Source organism: Dromaius novaehollandiae, chromosome 13 (assembly GCF_036370855.1).
Source record: "Dromaius novaehollandiae isolate bDroNov1 chromosome 13, bDroNov1.hap1, whole genome shotgun sequence".
Lineage (NCBI taxonomy): Eukaryota > Metazoa > Chordata > Aves > Casuariiformes > Dromaiidae > Dromaius > Dromaius novaehollandiae.
Genome location: NC_088110.1, coordinates 10,248,503 through 10,270,404, shown reverse-complemented (window position 1 = coordinate 10,270,404; position 21,902 = coordinate 10,248,503). Strand labels below are relative to the sequence as shown.

At 35.4% G+C, this 21,902-nt stretch overlaps 1 protein-coding gene and 1 long non-coding RNA gene across 3 annotated transcripts in view; one reads left to right on the top strand and one right to left on the bottom strand.

Annotated features, from left to right (window-relative positions):
* The window catches only part of LOC112984406 (uncharacterized), a 106,283-nt gene that overhangs the window by 70,567 nt on the left and 13,814 nt on the right, over positions 1-21,902 (top strand). Inside the window, exons 3-4 of one of the 2 annotated variants that reach the window (XR_003259491.2) lie at positions 12,385-12,512; positions 19,041-19,128. This is a non-coding gene — a long non-coding RNA (uncharacterized LOC112984406). The remainder of the gene's footprint in view (positions 1-12,384; positions 12,513-19,040; positions 19,129-21,902) is intronic. The other variant, XR_010391431.1, reaches the window with a different exon arrangement.
* Positions 2,713-21,902, bottom strand: part of ITFG1 (integrin alpha FG-GAP repeat containing 1) — a 103,569-nt gene continuing 84,379 nt past the window's right edge. The window contains exons 15-18 of the mRNA XM_026102244.2: positions 11,054-11,178; positions 10,043-10,125; positions 7,450-7,567; positions 2,713-3,977 (exon numbers count right to left, since the gene is read on the bottom strand). Of these exons, the coding sequence (XP_025958029.2) occupies positions 3,918-3,977; positions 7,450-7,567; positions 10,043-10,125; positions 11,054-11,178 (386 nt within the window). The 3' untranslated portion in view covers positions 2,713-3,917. The remainder of the gene's footprint in view (positions 3,978-7,449; positions 7,568-10,042; positions 10,126-11,053; positions 11,179-21,902) is intronic.

Below are 21,902 nucleotides of genomic sequence, written 5' to 3'. Positions count from 1 at the left end.
AGCTGAGCAGCTACAGCAGCTGCTCCGCTGCAGTGGAAGGCTTGCTTGCCACTGTCAGACCTGATTTTGCCTCCCTCCAACAGTTCTTCCGTAAAACTTTTTTCAGTTTTGCTGTTCTGCTGGAAGTTTTATTACTGAAAGTGTTTGCTAGTCCTGAGAAGCAGATTGTACATCACAACAGCCTTAGACCAGCAGTCGATTTTTGACTACATGTGAGGTTATTTGCATATTATTTTCAAAAATCTCAGTGTCAGTAAGGCGTAATTATGAAAAGAGGTTAGGAGTAATGTGTAAATGTTCTGTTACCTGGGTTTGTCAATAGGATTAGAAGCATTTGATAAATCTTGATGATATATGGTTTCTAATTATAGAGTGATGGAAAATGCAAGTGCCTCTACAAGTAGTAATATAATATGGAAGCTTACAGAAATATGTGTAATTGACTTTGTTATTTGCTACTGAGTTAAGAACACTGCCAGCTTTTTAATAGCCATGAAGAATACTGATGGTCTTCAGGAAGCTCACCGTGGACTTCAGTATTTGCTAGGCAATATGATTAGATCTGTGGATTAGGCAGAGAATATATCCAGGAACTTATTTGGCTTAGGTCATGAAATTCAGGAATTTCAAAACAGGGTTAGTATATATTTTCGAAGTTTAATGGAGCATATCATAGACAGGAATTCACTATCAAATAATGCTGTGTGGTTGATATTTTCAAAGTGACACTTGAGCCTGATATTACTACAGCCTCACCAAAAACAGCCTGTTGCCATGATGAAAAAGATAGATAGAAATCAATGGATAATATCGGGCTTCTGGACCAGTAGAGCAATATTTCAGATTTAAAATGTCTACAGCTGTTGATTTCTTGACATCTTTTTAAGTCTTTGATCAGAAAGTTTACCCATCCCTATTGAATGTTTGAGTTGCAGATATTTTGGTGAAATGAATAGTGCTAGTACAATTTATTTGCAGTGTTTAAGATTATTTTAAGCGTAATCTTATTTTCTGAATTTTTAAAATGATTCTTTTGTTATTAAAACCTTTAAATCTGGCACGGTTAACCCTTTTACATTGTTGTAACAAAGCTGAGCTCTGGTGAGTACAGACAACTATGGTAGAAATGTATGGATTGACTCCTCATGGTCTATTTAAGTGCTATTCATTTAAAAGTAGAACAAAAGTCCTGAATTGACTTAGTGCATTTATAGTGCTTAGTCTGCAATTAATTTTAGTAAATCTTTGTAGCACAGCTGCCTGTGAAGAAAAATGTCCTCACCACAGAAGGGATATCATACTACATAGAGTATGTCTATTAATTCAGAGCAAGAAAGTTCTTTTGTTGGGGGTAGGATTATAGTGCATTAATGATAAATCTGTGAGGATGATTCAGTCTTAAATTTTCACATGGAAGATGAGAACAAAGAAAGCTGATATTTCAACAGCCATCTGTCAGCTGGCATGTCAACAGTATCTTTATATAGGTGAGATTTCACACTGAAGAAGCCTTCCAATAGCATTTCTCACCAGGGCTGCATTATGGTGGTGTATTTTGAAAATTTATGTAGCTAGAATTATTTCTCACTTCACAGTTACTGTGAAGAGCACCTGGAACTACACTTTCTAATTGATGTTGCTTTCGTATTAAACTCACTAGTAGAAGGGTGACAATCTTAATGAAATGCATTTTTGATGCCTATAGTATAGAAAGTCCAGGTATGACATTAAACCTTTGACAAGAGGTTTAACAATATTCAATGCCTTAAAATAGTCAAAAATAGCATGCATATATTGTTGTAAGCCAAGTTATACGAGTAGTTAGATCCTGTGGTAAACTTTATTGTAAGAAAGCTATTAAAGCTCCAATAACTTATTGTGTATAGTGATTCAACGATGCGTTACCAAACACATGAAACACCTTAAAACAAAATGTATTCCATTCATTGTTTTGTTAACTTGACGACAACTTAAATGTCAGCATGAGCATATTTCATTGCTAATTGTTTTTCCAAAAAAACATAAGGAGGCTAATGTATGTTTATTTTACTGTGATAGAGGGCTACAGATGATTTTGCAGCCATAGTGGCAATATGCAGTTAGCCTTATTCTCCAATTATCTGAAAAAGACAGAAGACACATTACACTGTGCTTCCTCCTAACTATGAAGGCCATTATTACTTTTGCTGTCTAGAGAGAATTCTATTAATGGGCTTAAAAAGTACAACAGCATTTAGGGTTTATCTGAAAATCAACCTTTTTATGCCAGGAAGGCAAAGGAAAGGGAGATATTAAAGGTGTGTATTAAGGAAATGTGATATCCTGAATAGTAGCAGTAAACATAATATGAAAGTCTCCTTTCTTGGAATACAATCAGTTCATATTTGAAATATCTAGTATAAACTTCATAACTTAGTAGTCTGTTTAACAGTATTTTTCAGAGTCTTGTCTTGGTGCTGCTATATGAATGGGTTACTGTTAAACATTGCTATGGTAACAAATTATTTGAACTGTGATTCAGAGTGGACATAATCAGTTCAGCTTTCTGTCTGCTCTCGTTTTCTGTTCCTGTATTGACACACAAATGTTGTGTTAGAAGCTAATGGGCAATTCAGCAGGTTACAGGACAAATTCCAGCCCAGAGGAGACAGACAGAGGCAATCTATGCAGTGGGTAAGACCAACAGGTTGTCGTTTGGTGAGAAGCATGCTCTAGTTTATTAAACAGTATTTATTAGGAATGCAAGTTGACAGATTTAAAAGCACAATAAGTCATGTAAAATCATATCACTAAGAATATAGGAAAAACTATTAAATAAAAACATGATCATTTATAGAGATTGTTCCAGGATCCAAATTACACTATAACAATTGTAACATTATCACCCTTTTAAATATAGAGGGTTAAGCTTCTCTTTGTATGTAATTATCACAGTCGTCTGATGAAATTCGGGTATAGTAGCCTACATAGATTATGTATGCTGCTTATTCTGAGAGTCCTATTATGTTCTTCATTTAATCTTTGTATATCTCATCCATTAGTAATGAATTTTAGGGAGTCAATCCTAATTCTCCTTCTACTCCAAATTTTTTCTTTTAAATTCTGAAAAAAGGAAAACACCCCCCCCCCTTTCTTAGAAGTAAATAGAAAAAAATTATACTTTCATTCATAATGACTTTAGGCCTAAAACAAATGTGGTTACAGTTTAATTATAAAAGCAGTTTCTGTAATGCTGATACATTTTTATGAATATATTTTTTTAATGAATCTTCTCTCTGGAACTAATACACATTAATACTACATTTATCCCATGATGAGTTATTAAGCTAGCATTACCGCTGCAGGTTTGTTTTAGTTCTCAGGTTCCTAAATTCTTTAACTACTGCACATACAGATTTAAACAAAGAAAATACAGAGTATTTTAGATGGAGCACCATTTAGTACAACCAGAATAATTACTGGATAAAGTCTCATCTCAGAAATTGCTTGAGCTTAATATTCAGAATGCAGTTTACTTTGCAAGAATGTATAAATGACAAGACTGATTCAAATAGTACAAAGTATTCTGCTCACTGAAATGCTAAACTTTATTTACACAGCTTCCTTTCCATCAAATAGTACTGAAGAATGGGTGGTATGTAAACAATGAAGTACATGCAATATGATCCCTTTACTAAGAAAAATAAATTTACAGTTTCTGTTAAATAAAGACCAAATGCTAATATATACAGTCTGTTTACTGAAAGGCCTTGTGAGACATTCAGGTCTGATTTTAACACTTTCCAAATAAATACCAATAATGCAACATTTACAAATAGCATACCAGCACTATTCTCACAGCAATCATTTTACAAATCAGAATTCAATATTTCAATTAAGCAAATGAGCAGCAGCTTCTTCATAAATATTAAGGCATGTCACATAGCATCAAAATGGAACCGATGAGCTTCCTGTCGCTTCTCTCTGTCATCTGCTTTCTGAAAAATAAAAACCAAACACTTTTTGCGATCTAAAGCACTACTGTTACAGAAATGAGTTGTCAAATGTCAGAGAATGGTTGATTTTTTCCAAGTCACTCACTTGAAAAAAGGTAAAAAGCTTAGTAAAAGCCTCAATAATTACCTTTTAAATGATGGCAGTTTGTAATAGCAATGAACTACTCAAAATTGGCTTCTGCTGCTAATGCTCAGCTGTTTTGGTACTAATGATCCATTATTTTCTATTATTCTAATAATGCTTTTTTAAAGGAATATTGCAGAAACAAAGAATGTCTCCTAGTGTGCAATTATATAGTCTGCATTATAAATATGAGATGAAATGACTCTGGGTTAACCACAAATGTTCTTATCTATATTACAATTAAAATATATATGTATTTTTAATTTCTGTTAAATCCAAATTTAGACAAAGATCAAATTGTTCAACCAACAATTAGCAGCACCAAGTAAGGCTAAAAATGCAGTGTTCCATGTTTTTGTTTGTATTAAAGAAATGTGAGGCAGTATATATTTCCCTGTTTGTTTATTCAGAACACATGCTGATCTGCTCAGAATAGTTTGGATGGTACTTGGAAAAAAGAAGCATATTTAAATTGTACCTGTGTCTCATGTAGCGTGTAATAACATGTTGTCCTCTCCCATGTGTCTCTTACACTTTAAAGCAGTAACACAGTATGGAAGCGCTTATTTTTATACACTTCATGAACTTTTCTAGGACCCAGTGTTTGCCTCATGACAGATAATATGAGTGCAAATCCTAGCATGAGAGAACTTAGCAAAAAAAATTTAAATGCTATTTCAGCTTGCTTGCACTTAACAATTTTTTTGATGAATGAGTAAAATGAAGAAAAGCCTTTACAGTATGCTGCTGTGTGGGTATTCAGATTTGTATCTGAGCTGATAAATATGAATGACGGTTTTGGTAGAAATCAGTGCATGTGTTCTGCCATGAAAGTTTGTCATCTGCTCTGGCTCAATACCAAAGATTTCCTCATCATACAACGTTTATGTATGACAGATACTCCATTGGGTTCATTGTATGGATTTTACTGCATTTTGTGGCAGCAGCTGAGCTGTCAGTGCAGTTCAGGATGTATCAGCCTGACTTTTTGGCAGGGACTTTATCAACATCAGTAGTATTTTTAATGCCAAAAATGGGGCGGGAAGAAGGGAGCGGCATACTCTTTCCTCCACTGAAATGCTTGTCACATTCCACGAAATTCTGTAGAATCACCTAGAAAGCAGTTTTCCTTGTTTCCTATATGCTTCCTGAAAAAAATTACAACTTCAAATTTGACAGTAACTGATCCCTCAAAACTTTCATAGAAGTATTATTGTCCAAGTATAGCGTTCATATGACTTTGCCCCAAGACCGCACAGCAGAGCAAAAAGAATCAGAATTCAGGAATGCTAAGGTCCTAGTTAATGTAGCGGACTCCATTTTTGTGAAATGAATAATGGTGTGAATTTTTCCTCAATTCCTCTTTCACTGGTCATACCAAAACTAAAAACCAGTAACTGAGATTTGAGAGCCATTCTTTTTTTTAATGGATCCAAAATCTCCAAGGAGTATGACAGAGCAACATACTATCCTTAAATACTACAGTTATTATTTAAACAATAAAATAGTTGGCTGGCAGATGACTGCATGAGAACAGTTGTAGACAAAGGGTTTCCACTACTACTTATCATCTGAAGAGGGCAAAGTACATGATTTATTTTAACTGGTGAATAAAACACTGCAGCATACAGACAGATAAATTCTCTGGGGGAAAAGCAGAGATTGTAACTGCCAGTACATTTCCTCTTTCTTTTGCTATAGGTACTCTAGAGATCTGTAAAGGAAAACGGGCATTAAAGGATTTAGGCAGAGCAATATTTTGATGAGAGGGTGACTGGAACGGGCAATAAACCAAGCATAAGCTTAGAAACAAGGAACTCCTGAGTTTAACCCCAGTCATGCCAGTGATGTGCGATACAGCCTTGGTCAAGATTGTTATTTGTTCTGTACCTCAACCATCTCTTCTGTAAAACCAACAGGTAAAAACCAACAGGAAGGCACTGAAAAATTGTAAGAATTAACAAATGTTTATACAGAACTTTGAAAATATATGTAGTTTGTCCAAATATTTATGCCAAGTTTGAACAAGATGCAGCTGTCAGAAATCAGTTTACAACATAACCAATAACACTTCATTCATAATTACTTAATGGGTCTTCAGACAGCTCAGAAAGCACTCACTTTGGGCTCAGTGCTTCCTTACATTAAAATACATGAATTATTATATGAAGAATTGTTTTAAATATTGTCATTAACCTCCATTTCTCCAGATGGAACTGTCCGGAGTTAATACTTCTCCAACTCAAGGTCCAAATATTTTTTCTGATACTCTTGTTTCATAGGATGTGTTGGAGGCAGAGGTAAACCCAGCCAGTGCATACTGCTAGCTACCATTTAACAAGGCTTTCTTGGGCCAACAGTATGTGTAAAGGGCAGTCATCATAAAATTTGTATTTCCTTCTTTTGCTTGTTTAATTCCCAGCCTTACCGTTATTTGGAGATATTATTTAACATTTTGAAAAGTGGGAAATGACAGACAAGTAATATTTTAATATGAAGCATGTGCAAAACCTGTCTGAATGTTTAACAAGGTCATTTTATTTCCACAAGCACAAAATAACAAACAGTTCTACCATGTCAAAATGTGCAGTAATTTTATTTGACAGCTAAGATTATGGTTTGGGTATGTAGTTGCATTTATTGGCAATCTTGCCACTTGGAAATGATAGCGAACTGAGCATAGTTAGGAAAAATAGAAATGCATTTCTTTTGTGACATGAAAGGCCCCTTTCAAAATGCTTCTTCAAATCAATGAGTTTCTATACACTGCATGTATAATTCAGACACACAGAGCAAAGCAGCCAATATGTGCACAACTGACTCCCTATACGGTCATGAATGCTAATGTCAGTGCAATCAGCAAAGATAGAGACAGAAAAAGAGATGTTTTTCCTTATTTTTAGACTACCAGGAGAGCTCAAGATAAATAAGTTGAGTTTATGTTGCATTTTCCGAATATAGTATTCCTTAAAACTCTGCAAAATAGAAAGCTTAGATATGAACCAAAAAAATCAGATTCAGTTGGGAATAATGGCTTAGTGGCAAAAGCTTATCTCATTGATAGCTGTTGATCCTTAGCTGTTGATTCCTCCATCCCCTCCCCCTTTTTTGTTAGGTATCTTAGAGCTTAAATAAAAACATGCCAATTTTCAAGCTTGCAATAAATACTAAATTAATAATAACCATCTTTTGGGAATTAATGTAGTCTGATGTGTCAGAAATTATACCAGAGAAAACTACTCAAAATAACAATGTACAAGACTATGTAAAATATTAGGAAATGTTAAATAGTATAGAAATACAGAAAAAAATCCAGTTAATTAAACTTACCTTTTCTTGCCAGTGTAATATGCCAATTATTGCCAGGATAAAAACGCAGACACCAATTAAGGCTATAGCTGTTAGCAGCACGATGTTACTTGGGGTCAGATACAGTTTGGCACTCCAGCTATACAGAAGAGCAAAATACAAGGAAACATTAATACCCTTTATTAGGAAGCAGTAAATAGATTTAATTTATAAAAACAAAAAGAAGCTGGTAATGCAAGATGGGCTGTGACTTAGTCCATAGAAACTCGTGATTACACTAGGAGACTAGAGCATAATGGTGTTTACTTAGAAATATATGGCTTAATATAATTATTTTCAGGTAATGCCATGTCTAAATTTAGTTTATGTTCAACTACCCAGGACTGCTATGGCTGTCCTCAGGGACTGACTTTTTTTCTCATTAGATTTATCTTTTTTTTCCCCCAGTGGAACAAAATGAAATGCATAAGAGAAACTTCCACAAGTTGCCTGGGGCTTGGGGATATGGAGAAGCAGGGTAAGATAGGTTATTTATTCCCTTCACATAAGGAGCTCATCTTGGACAGGCTCATGCGGAGCAGTTGGTTTCTGCCAGTCTGAACTTTACCCAGGGACAACTGAAGTTGTAGGCAATGGAACTAGTTGCCTGTGGCAGGAGAAAGCTGGAGAGCAACAAAGGCAGGCACTTCAAGGGCTGCTTCTGGCAGGCCTTTCTTGGGCCCTGATGCTCAGTAACTCCCCTTTTATAGGCCAGACTTCCCTCCGGGAAAGCTGTCAGCGGGAGGCTCGATGCCAAGGCAGTGGCAAGGCCTCGCAGAGGCTGCTCAGCCCTGCACTGTCAGCCCTGCCTTGCTGCCCAGCAAAGCTGCATCTCTGAGCGTCCCTGGACAAAGAGCCCTCGACCCTGCAGAGAGCCCGTCTATCCTCCAACACTCCATTTTATAATTTAACCAGGTGGCACGTGATGTGTCTACATCATACTGCACTCCACACCTCCAGAATTTGTAACTAGCCAGGGAAATGTGTTAAACCTCTTACATTAAGTAGCCAACAAGAAAGGGCTGGGAGGGACTCAACTGTTTTGTACTGCACCTCCCTGTCCATCACGGATAACAGATTCTGCACCCAGAAGGCAAAGGGTGAAGGACACAGGACCCGGTAAAGCACAGGTGCTTATGTGAAGTGTGTAATTTGCAGCTGGGCTCAGGCCAGCACCATTGTTCCAGTAGATATGTTTCTGAAGGGAGAGGCAGCCTTTCTCATCACCTTCTCCTACAAGAACTACTTAATTGAGGGAAGAGAGAGACAGCAGAAAAAAATAATCTCCATTTCCTACTCACAGCCCACGACATTTTGCCAGCTCTTTCAAACATGGTATTCCACTAGAAAATGTTTTTTTTTATCTACAAATTTTAATTTCTCTTAGACTGTACAGAGGCTTTGAGGTGAAGTTAAACTTATCTGTTTGTATGTAAATACTGTACTGAACACTCTATAGTTTCAGTACTGATTTCTTATTAAGTGTTAGCCTCCATTCTTTTTCTTCCTTTTTGGGTCAAAAGACTTGATTCTTGTAATCAATGGGATGATACAGGTTTCTACTGAAAGCAACAGAACTTGCAGTACTCAGTCTTGTGGAAAGAGGCTGAACATTTCACAGAAGTAAAGTGTAGAATTTGGTCTGTTTTAATAGTGTATCTCAGGAAACACCACCTCTATGTTAGCAGAAATTATGTGGAATTTGAGAAATGTTTGTTATGAAATCTGATTTCTTTTGGGGGAAGTCTATCCTCCACTACTCTACAGTGTCCATAAACTTCCTCAGTGGAAAAGCAAAAATAGTTTAAGGATAAGAAGAGCAAGAAAAATTTCTGTATAACACATACCTTTAAATACCTCAAGACTATGACATTAAATTTTCTTCATCTGGCAGATCTTATTCCTGTGGTTGTTAATTAGCAACTCAAGTGGCACATCACTTCTTGATTCTTATTTGTTCTATAGTAAAATTAACTGCTGAAACTGATGTTGAAATCATTTCTGCATGATAAATGCATCTGACCTCACTAGTAGATCAAGCGGCAAAAAGCAGCTGGAATATGTGACTAATGTTTTCTCTAATAGCAAAGAAAGAAACATGCTGACTTTCAGGGATGGACATTTTAATTACAAAATGAATTCAGTGTTGAAGCTCTTGTGTGGGTAACCCTTTCACCTTTGCTACAGGTATGAATGTTTTTCTTTAAGTAACAATGAATGAAACTAGACACAAATTGCATGTTTGGTGTAACAAAAATGCCTGCTTCAACCATTACCGTGCTTGCCATTTTTCAGAAAGAAGACTGGTAAATCTAGCAAATATGTTTTTATTTATAGGATTGGAGCTGGTAATAGATTTCAAATGTTTATGGGGACTATATAAGAGCCTATATAAATACTTCAGAAGTATTCTGCCTATTCACTGAAACAACTACATCTACAGAATTGACCCCCCTCTTGGTTGTTTATAAATTTACTTCTCATACACATGTATCATTTTTTAAACCTACATGATGCCTAAACTCTGCATTAATAATGTAATTTTGTGAAGTGCACTTCAAAATGATGACATTACCTTCGAGGAACATTATGAGGATATGGAATGACTATAAGTTGAGAGTTCGGTATGATAGCTGTCCATTCCTGTCTTCTTATGGACTGAAAGAAAAACAAAGGCTATGTCAATTCCTTACAAGTCAACATACTTTAAAGCAAAGTGTTCTGAAATTCTCTGCTGAAACACAGAAGAGGAGAAACAAAAAAGCTAAAATTACCCTCTCCTCTTTTTTTTTAAATGATTATTCCCTCCGTATTAAAATGATTAAATGTGATTATTCCCTCCGTAACTTTTATCCTGAAAGCCCAAAAGCACTTTTAAAAACAAATAAAAGTAAAAACCAAAAGAAGTATTGCTGACATGAAATATAGCATCTACTTAAAAAGCACAAAGCAGCAACATTACAGGGAAGGGAGAAAAGAAGCCATTCGACAACGGAATTTTATGCAGACAAAGCAATTATGCAAATCAAAATTTGACTAGAACACTAATGTGAATACCTCTCTTTCTAAAGTAGTACCATGAAATCTTTAAAGATGGTCAGGACCTTACTTTTATGTTTCACCTGATGCTTGGATAATCATGGTGATCTCCCCCTCCCACCATATTGATGGTGGTTTTGTCACTGAGGCAGAAGTCATTGTGTGAATTTACACGCCAGCCGGACCAACCCCAGCAAATCTTACAGCTGACACCATAATAACTGGACCATCAAATCTAACACACGTTTAACGTACAAACAAGCACTATATACCTGTGCTAACATTTATAGACAACTTCAGTGATCTTTTGGTCTCGTTGTTCACTTCAGAGCTTGCATTCCCCCCTGAAAGTGGGCATACATGTTTTTTTGGTTGGTTGGTTTTATTTTTTGTTTCTGTTTTGTTTTGGCAAACTCTTTTCTGAACTCATACTTGCTACTTTGAGATTCTTCTGTAAAGAAGTGTCCCTAACAGTATTTCCATCCAAACTTTATTAGGAAAGGTAACAATGTAAGTAATAGCTTAACAATGTTAAATCTCAACTAACCTTTTCTCCCAAAGGACGAGGAATGCCAACATACAAATGGTCGAGGAAATTAGCGCTGCGCCCCAAGCCTAGCACGTTGTATGGCAACTGGAGAGCAAAATGTGCTGACTGGCTAAGCTGTCCAGCTGAAATTAAATTAGAAAAGAAGCTTCAGCAAGTAATTTGTAAAAGGCTTTCTATACAAACACACATTTCAGGGTCAAAAATGTTCAACCTGGAGAATAGTTTAAATGCTTCAGATTTCTGTATCAGATAATTCTTCTGAGCACTACTTCCATGTTAAACTGAAACTCCACTATTTGTTACAAGTTGAGAAGAAATGAGCTATCCACACTAACTTTAATCTGGCTAGCGCTGAGTCTCTTGCCCCATTGATTTACAAACTCAGATTCAACGTGAAGGCTCACTTTTATTCTTATTTGTAGTAATCAGTAACTACTGGTTATTCATGTGTCAAAAAATTAGCTAAATACATGCTTATGAGCAAGTTCTGAAATAATAAATTGATTTAATGGCAACAGGATTACAGTGTTGCAAGTTAGGTCCTAGTGATAGCATATAATTATAAAGAACTGAAGGAGAGACTGTAGGGGGAAAAATAATACTTTCCTTTGTTACCTAAAAATGCAAGATAAAAGTGTTTTTAGATATCTACACATTCACTAACATCCTAGTTCTGATGTGGCTGATTATTCCATTTAAGTAAATATCTTGTAATCTTTTCATTTCCTGCAAACTGATTCAGCTCCTATGGGGATTCTTTGTTCATTTCCTAAAAAGCCTCTTAGTAAGTGATCTGGCTCCAGAGAAGCAACGATAGCATCACCTCATACGCACCTCAGTGAATTCAGCCCTTCACCAGACTAATAGAATTAAGTTCAAGGGACCCTTGACAACAAAAGTGGGTTTACATGATCAATCAAAACAGTTTTTCACAAAGATAGGAAGTCAGGATTTTTTGAGTGCAAGATTTTTGCACTGCTTTGACATCTGATGCACAATTTCAGGCATAACCTAAGTTAAGCAACAAAACATAACAGAATGTGAATTATAGAACAGGAAGTCAAATGTTGTAACGCTACTGTAGAAAGCCATAGAAAGAATTGTGTGTGTGTGGGGGGAAGTCTGTCCAAAGAGATGGAAGTGATTTAATACCTTAAATTGGACACATACAGAGGAGAGGTGCAGGGAGAGAGTGGGAGTGTTTTAAACACCAATTCTAAACAAAGATACCCCCTTTAGCTCAGAGAGGCACTGAGGTACACATCACTGGAAGCCGAGGGAGTATATGCCAGAAATTATCACTCTACACTATCTTTGTTCTCTTGCAGGCATTTGCTTGACTCAGATCAGTCTAAATGGACTTCAGATGGCACCTTACATGCCCTTTCCTCTATTCCCATTTAGAACTGAACATTCATCATATTAGACAGAGATCAACCGAAGTCACAACCAAGAGGTATGTACTTACAAGCTCTCACTTGGACATCTCAGGAGAAAACACAACTTCAATTGTCATATAGGCAAAATAATTGGTTGTTGCAACTCCCGTGGTTTCAATAGGTATTGTTATGGGAGTATTATATTATAATATAATGCATAGACTATCAAGGAGATCAGTCTTTTTAGCTGATCAGTTTATAATGTGGTGTGCTAGACACTAGTATTTCAGAGGATCCTCCCCTACAGTTTAGCAGAGGAAGATCCATTTCTGTGTTCTGTTAAAAACCATACTAAATCAACCAAAGAATAATATCAAGTTTATCATGTTACTTTTGGGAAACATTAAAGAGATTTAAATAAGCTAAGACATTTTGCATTTCCTGAGATTATATTTATAGCCCACTCCTTTCTGCCTTTCCATACTTGCATTTCTTCCAAGGCTCAAATTCTGAAAGTCAGTATTTTGCTTCAGAGACCTCTCTCCTGGCTATACCAATTGTACTGGATCTTGCGCAGTGGTAGTGAACAGGGGGTGGGGAGGGAAGCAACCACAACCTCCAAGCTCCATGACTAAGCAGAACTAAGCCAAACATCCTTTTGAGAAAAAGCAGAAAAACTCCTACTCCTGGCTCCCAGAGACAGCCAGGTAAGTGCAGGCATGCATCTGACACTACACAGCAGCAGTGTGGTGCATCTTTGTATCCCGATCCAAATGGGAAGGCTCTGGAAAGCAATTGTATACAAGCACTATAAAAGCCTAAAATTATCCTACAGCAAGGGATTACCAAGAAAGATATCTGTTCTCAGAGGCAGCAGCTCTTCAGCCCTTGTATCCTTTTACTGGGGACAAACTAATTTATCTGATGATGATAATTTTGAACTGTTATACAATGATGATTACTTCATGGTTCTACTTCCCTGAATTATGCCCCTGTGCACCTCCCTGTCCCAGCCCTGGTTATTAGGAAGAAGCTTCCCATATGCTATCAGGCTCCTATATTATCACAATAAGAAACACTCTTGCTGGATGTGCAGCAGTAGCTGCCTATATGAATAGTGGTTTCAAGACTTACAATAGGGTCGAAGGAGGAGATGAGAAAAGATTGCCCTGTTGGTCTCCAACCCTCTACCTCACCTTGTCTGGTGCTGTTGGAGGGCAGGCTAAGGAGAAGCCTCCTATCATAAGGGCGCTACAAGAGAACCTACTGTCAGAAAGTTACCTGCACACTTGCCTCTGTGGAACAAGCACAGATTATTACGAGCATACTAGGCCTTAATGCTAACTTAATACTACTGATTCTAAGAATTTTAAGAATGCTAACCAGTATAGCAGGCAACATTCTCCCATGGAAACCTAATTTTCAGGTTGATAAAAGAAAATATGGCATCACTACAGGCAACATACAATATGTACAAAAGGGCAGTAGGTGGCTACTCTGCTGCACTTACAAGGTTTTCTATGGTGGTCATATACATACATTTTATTCATGGTTGGCCCCTTTTTCCGTTTTAAGGGAGAAGAGGGATTTCTTTCAGTTCATCTGCAAACTCCACTGCAGCTTACCGTAGTTCCTGTTTGAGAACTGTATTGTTGCAGCAATTAAGCATGATATCTACATTCAGTGATACAACTTTACACAAAGCAAACGGCAGATAACATGCTCCACAGAAAATTATATGGAATATCACAGAAAGTTATACGGGAACCTGAGAATGAAAAGTGTCTTTGCATTTCAATATGCCATTAGCCTAGATGACTGTATTGCCTAAAATTTAAGTTTTAACAGATTAGATAAAAAGTCCAGGCATAAAATGCTGTTTTGAAACAGGCCTCAGCCTCATGGGGTAAATATGCTGTGTTACAGTAGTTTGACAGCTGTGATTATGCTATTTAAAAGAGGAAGATAAATTTGAATTAATTTCACTTAGATGAGATGTGAAACGTCAATCTGATTAGAGTTAACTTTTTAATCAAGCTAAAATACTGTTTATAAAAAAAGACAGTAATTGTCACTAAAAATTAGGCATACTGTAGATTTAGTTTTTTTCCTCTGCAAAACCATGTAATGGAAACATTTAAATAGGACTTGCGCTTTCAGTCCTCTGCTGTGACGCTAGAAACATTTCATGTTGCTGTTTGGGGAATTCCTAGATTATGGAATCCATGGCAGAAAGTGTTGACTGAGAAACTTTTCTCTTTAAGAACAGGGATTTTTCCAATAAGCTAACGTAATGGCACTTGAATCTATCCTTGCTTTGTCACAGACTTCCTGCGTGATCTTGGATAAATTCCTTGATCTCTTTGTCTCAATTTCCAATTCTAAAATGGGAATAACTATCTCACAGGCATGTGATTACAGTAAGCACATAATATTTTAAGGCACCGACAAGAAAAGCCTTTACCAGGGCAAAGGAAGTAACAAGGAACAAAGATAAGTTTACTAAACTTGACTCAGTAAAGAAAATAAACAAGGTATGTATTAATCAATCATGCTATAACATAATAGAGAATTTAGTTTAAAAACTGTTTCACTAAAGCTGAATTTTGAAGGAGTTTTCCAAAAGAATGAGTGCTGGTGTAATGCATTTCACATTGAAAAGCGTTTAGAATGACTTTTGAGTGAGATATTTAGGATTATGAGGAGACTGCAATTGAGATCATCTTTTTTTCTTTCATCATACAAATGAAATGATACATCATTTCAACAACTGAATTAAAGAAAATAAAAGAAAATGTCATACACTGTGTGCAGTCAGCCTTACAGACGTTAGAGAGTCAGATACTGTAGCCTGAATTCTTAAAAGCACTGAATGATTTCATGGCTACTAACACTAGCTCTTATGCCTACTAAGATAAAGGTAATGAAAACTTATGCTTCAGAATGTAAATGGATCATTTGCAAAGGTCAGAAGGGAATGTTTTCTTCTACATACCAGGCAGAAAATATATAAATGCATTTTGATTTTTTTATTTGCCTTTAAAATTGAGAGAGATTAGCTAAACAGGAATTGGGATGACTGCATGGAGAAGGTTCTTGTTTACCTTAAAGCTGACTGACTACAAATATGAGAGGTCTTTGAGACTGTATTTTATACTTTGTTCCACTTACATCTACCACTTAGAATTGCAAACAATTAATTTAAAATGACAAGCGTGCATCTGAGAAACCGATGCAGAATCCTTCAATACAGATTAAAAACAAAAAAAATTACTGAGTGTTAAAAGTTTATTCTATTTGAAGTTCTGCCACTGATAATTAATTTACTTATGAAAATATTTCAAATTTAATTTAAATAGCAACCCTAGAAATTTGCTTTGTTGTAAATCTATTGTAAATAGGTTTCCACTTTTTCCAAGAATATAAGAAAATATCATTCAGTCTTCAAGCAGGAAGGCAGGACTTGATACTTATACTAAGATCGTTCACTAAACTTTTGGAAGTCTAAGTAAAGCAACACTGAGAAAATGCCTTTTGCTTCACAGTGTATTTCAGTATTTTTACCATATTGCCAAGATTTTGTTTTAGCTTCAGCACTATTGCTTTTAACAAGTAAAAGATAAAGTATTAAAAAAAAACCCTTTCCTGTTCCTGCTGTACCTTATTATTTTTAGACTACTTACTTTAAAAATTATTCAACACTAAAATCTAAATTTTCATATTGCTAATGCAATATGTCTTTCTCCTGTGTGTTCTTATTAAAAAAATATTTTTTGGAAGCACCCAAGTATCATGAGCCATGAACTTACCATAAAGTGTTAGTATTTACATTTTTGTTTTAAACCATGTCAATTAAGTTACTGCTTCAAAAAGCTTAGACAGAGTAAAAAAACCTGACACTAAGACATGGTTTCAGTCTGCCAGAGACCAAATTTTAAAGAAAAAGCTAATGATGTTGAACAGCTCAACTATAGAAAATTTTGCATGGTCTGATATTCAGAAATCATTCTGAACATAATTTTATCTATCTCCTTATTTTTGAAGTCTGCGTACAAAATTTGAAGCAATCCGTATCATTAACCTTTTGAAAGTCTTGTCTGAAAAACAGAATGATGTGTCCTCTATGACACTTACAGTACTTGCTCTTTTATTATATCTGAATTAAGATATTCCCATTCTGTTTCCATTATACTGATGTATACTTGCTAAAAGCCTAAGAGTAACCAACTGTGCCCTGGGTTAAATTGCAATATCCTAAAACAGATTATTTCAGAGTGACTACACCTAAGCAGCATAAGTGCTTAAATGAAACCAATTTAACTTCATGAAAGAAAGGTGACTGCATTTACATGTAGTAGCAATGGTTTTTTTATTGTTTCTTTAAACAGAACTGATATTATGTGATACTGCATTTCTGAACCAGTCTAGCTGAACCTGCATAAATAGATTCACAATACCGATATTGTTCAGTTGTAGTTTAAATAAGCTTATTTTATGGAATAACAGAGCAGAATGTGTGATATCACTATACATATTTGAAGGACTAACAGAAACTCTGTTTTCAAACCTGTAGTCTCCTTAAGCATCATTCTTCTAATTTTTTATTAAGCTTTTCTCAATAAAATACCATTTTCATTTAAGTAGTCTGTTAAAGTCATTGAGATTAACTTAAAATACAGTGATAACATCTAGATTTTCAAAATTTCCCAAATATTCATACATAAGAGGACTCAATAAGACCCAAATGCATTTTCATAAATGAAAGTGTCATAGCCATCTAAGATTATTTCTTCTGGATGCTGTATTTTCCTATAATTGGCAAAATGATGCATTTATCATAAGCTGTGATATAGTTAACCAAAATAGTAGCTGAAGATATTTGTGAACTATGACTCAACCTGTCAAAAAAAAAAAAAAAATTCTAACAAAGCGTTAGAAAATATAACAAAGAGTTGCTTTGTTTTAGACATATATTCTTTTTACGTGTTGACAATGTAGATGACTTTTCTGGTAAAAATACAAGTCATCACATAAAACAGAGTATCTGAGTTGTAGCCCGTAGTCCCAGACTTGCACCTAAATTTTCTTGTACAATCCCAACACAAGAATGCCTGCTTTCTTGGGAGATTGGACCCACATACGCATCCTAGAAAAACTAAAAGTTTTTCCAAAAACCAGCATGCAGTAGTTGCACAAACTGCTCCATAGCTGTGAACAGCAAGCATGTGGCTGGAATAAGACAAAGCCAGTTCAAGAGTTGTGTAAAATTTCACAGTGAACACGCCTCACTTAAGCTGCATAGGTTGGTTGAAATACTACAGCGGTATTTACTGCTCTAAAGCCACTGCTGCATTGCACAGCAAAGTGTTTCTCCATCTTTTGAAGCTGGCAGCTCCTTAGTTTAATTGAAAATATGCCAAAATGACTTACTGCAAAAGAAAGGGAAATATTACTAATAATAATGAGATACCCACCAAATTTGCATGAAAAATTTACAAAGCAGCTTTCAGAAAAAAAATCCAAGCTTGAAAGCTTATAGACAGTTAGGGAATTTGATTTTCTTGGCTTTAGTTGAAAGCTTTACTTCAGTTCCCTTATCGCTGCCTTTGGAGCTGTAGCCCACTGGTGTTTGGAAAAAAATACTGGAGAAAGAGCTCTCTTTCTAGTTAAAATTATGCAGCCGCTACTTCAGCTTTTTAAGGACGTGTTCCTTCTCCCTCTTCTGACTTAGCTGTTTGCCTCTTTTCATTAGTCCGCACAACAGGAAATTCTAGATGGATGCAGTACACAACTTCACCTGCAATTCCTTTTTCTGGAGTTCCAGAAATAATTGGGCAGATTATGAAAATATTCTAAAAATTAACAGCTGCTCCATATTAATTTTCAAGTAACTGATCTTATTTGTGTTCTTCTGGAACCACAAGGATGTTAATTATGAGAAAATCAGTTTGTGTTTTTGGTAATAAAATAAATGAAACCAAACATATCAAGTCGGTAATCTTTTTAAGAAAGCACAAAGACAATCATTATCGGGATTTCCACTAAAGCTTGCAAAAATGACATGCTTACATTTTAGTCAAGCTCTGAACCATTAAATAGAGCAGTATAGATGTAATCTACAGTAATTCTAGTCTTAGCTAACCGGTGTAAGTCATTAAGCAAAATTATATTTAAAAACAAAGGTTAGGGCTATTTCATTATCACAGATGATTTTTAGAATGCAGACATTAGTTAAAAAAAACTTGCATTTGGTTAGCTTTACTAAATTCATCTGATCTATTCCTCTCCGCCCTGCAAACAAATTCAATTTACTCTATGCTCAGCTTCAGTATTATGTTGTAGTCTGTGCTGTCGCATTGTTGCTTACAGTTCCAGCATTCAGCTCAAAAACACCATGTTAGAATAATACCAGAAATTACTTAGTAGCTAATTAAAACATGGAAATGCAGACATAGTGCTGAAAATCTAGGATAACACTCATACTTTAATGTGGAGTCTCCTTAAAAGTAACAACTCCAAAAGAAGATATGGGGAATGGAGAAGGCAAAAAGTGGGAAATAGATCAGAAAGCCTGACCAAAATTTGAATTTGCCTACTTTTCCCAGATTTATGCCAGAACCTGATCTGATCTCAAGCAAAAAATGCCTTCAATATAAGAAGAACTGCTGCAACTGAATTCCTCTCAGAGAGAAGGTCTGCAGAGATATAACCACAGATGTAAAACCCATGTTTTTCAATTCTAATGCTCATTTGGGCAATTGCTATTCCTTGTAGCTAATTTAACAGTATTTCTTTTTGTAAGATTACAAGTAAATTGAGCAACGTAAGAATAAAAGCACCATATATGTCCTAATTGTTATTCTGCTATCTTTTAACAACATAGTGGAATGTTAATAGTAGAAAGAATAATTCCAGCAATGTTTAAAAAACCCCTTTCAATTATGTAAATTTCCCGTAATTAAGACTCGGCAGCTCAAAGAACCTTTAAACGAAGTAGATAAGGACAGACGCATGTGCACTTTTATTTTACTCTTTGCAAGAATACCGCATATACGAAAGATACCATATTTATACAACTAAAACCCTCCACAATAAGGAGCAGCAGAAATAGCATGGTGGACGTTTCTTTAAGTATCATATAATTCACTTTAGCCCAGGGATGGGAGGATAACTTCAGTTAACTGTATGATTTGGTTTCTGTGGTTCAGCTAATAATTGTTCCAATGCTAAGACCAGTGGTAAAGACAATAAATAGCATCAGTTAACTTTAAAGTGCGATGAGAATTGTTTTCATTAGGGGAAGGAAAAAGAAAAAAAAACATGCTGTTCCTCATGTTATTCCTTGGGAGATTATATAAAAAATATGTAATTAGAAACTATCAGATTATTATTTTATATCTATCCATCTATCTTTGGATACAATTGTTCCTTGATATTAAATAAGGAATGCAAATAAGTTAGTGAAAATCAGTTTGAAAAGGTTTATTGATGACATGCTTTTAAAAAGCTTAATGTGATAAAAATATTTTGTAGGTTTATATGTAGCCCAAAAATGCAAGAGCATGGATTTTAAAAAAAAGCATGATTTTACCAACTCATATCAGTCATTTAATTTTGGTGCTAAAAGGCCATAAAGCCTACAAAGGCAGGCTTGGTGAACTTCAGGCTAACCCCTTGACTCCGACCAACCAAACGGCCTGTGTGGTGAGCTCTACAGGCGAAACAGAGCTCAGCCTAGGACAAATTCGAAACAAGCCCCTGTGCTGTGACTGCATTTCTGAAGAGGTAAGAACACAGCTCTTGCGGGCAGAAATACAACATGTTGTGCTTTGAGTTTTGTTTTTACAGTCAGCTTGTTTCAAAGCTTGACCAGATAAGTAACATGTAGGTTAACTTCTCTTGCTTTTCCAATATTTTTTTCCCTAATTTTTTTAAATTAAGGATTAATCTAAAACATTTTAGCATTTTCAAAACACTTAATGGAAGATCTGATTACTAGACGAATAGTTAATTAAAAAAAATCCTGAATACTACAAAAAGCCCTATATGTCACTTAAAATAATTTGAAATCATTCTGTTTTCTAGTTTGGTACTGTCAGCCAGGCCATGTATATAAACGTGTTGCTTGAGGTGTTTCTTGATTGTTACATTGGAACTGTACTCCGTTTGACCAGGTCTTTCAAGATAATAACCTGTAGGCCAGTAATTCTGGTTAGGAAAGCATTTACTGAATTTTACAAGTAGGACTTGTAAAAGAAGAAAATTTAGTTATAAACTTAATATAATAGCTTGAGAAAATAGGACTTTGAAAAGTTCTTGGCTGAATTATACAGACTCAAAAAAAAACTCTTAACATATTGTATTTGACAAACTGATCAAAGGGAGTATTATAAAATTCCCTGTAGCAATACTTCTAGGGTCACAAATGCACTTGGAATTCATTACTGTTCTTTCATAATGCCAAAGCAGAGAAGGAAATTCATCATGCTTGGACTCCGTTAGGTTTTTGTTATTTAAGTACGGTAGCAGTGAGGATGAATGTTACTACAACTGTATTAAATCATGCCAGATAGCTGTTTCTCAGAGTAAAAACTTTACAATACTAAAAGCACTTTCCTCCCCCCTCTGCAAAAAATTCCTCCCCAAAAGGTAAATGTTTTAAAGAAAAATATACTTGTTCTTGTTCCTGGAAGAGGGAAATGAGAGACAACAATATCCAGAAAATGATATATAAAATTAATAGGTACAAATATTAAGCTTGTTTTATTCCCCACACATACAGGGAATTTGTGAGCAATGTGCATTCTTCCATGACAGAGGAGTCAGTAAAGTGAAGAACATCTTTCTTTTCCCAGCTTAGGAATAAAAGCCAAAGGGTCAAGTACACACAAAACAGACCCATCTAAATTTGCAATCCCCTATTCCCACAAGATAGGGTTTAGAACCAGTTTATAATGCTGTGAATTAACCTTTTAATAGATATTCTGAGCCTGAGTCCTTCCAAATCCAGTAGAAACATATAATTATTTTGCCATCTTCTCATTAAAACCATGTCAACTTATAAAATCAAGTTTATTTAAAGAAATGACATATAATAAATCATCCAGGTAGGTCAAGTTTCAGTCTGCTGTAGTTATAGTTTATGGTACCCTACATATAAAATGGTTTTATAATGAATTATATAGATTCTAGCAGCTGTTAGAGATGATTTTATAAATGTTTAGGATGAGTTCACTTAAAATATCAGATTTCTAAGTTTGAGATTGTTCACTACAAATAATAGTAGAGAAAAACTGCCCTGACTACATAAACAACATCCAAACGAGTATAATTAGATCTAAGGAACTGTTATATTGTACTATATTTGATTTATAGCAGTTTTATAGCACTCTCCTAAAGGAAGAAAACTGGTCAGTTTGATGGTTTTACTAATGTTTTTCTTTACTCAGGAAATAAACTTTCTTTTT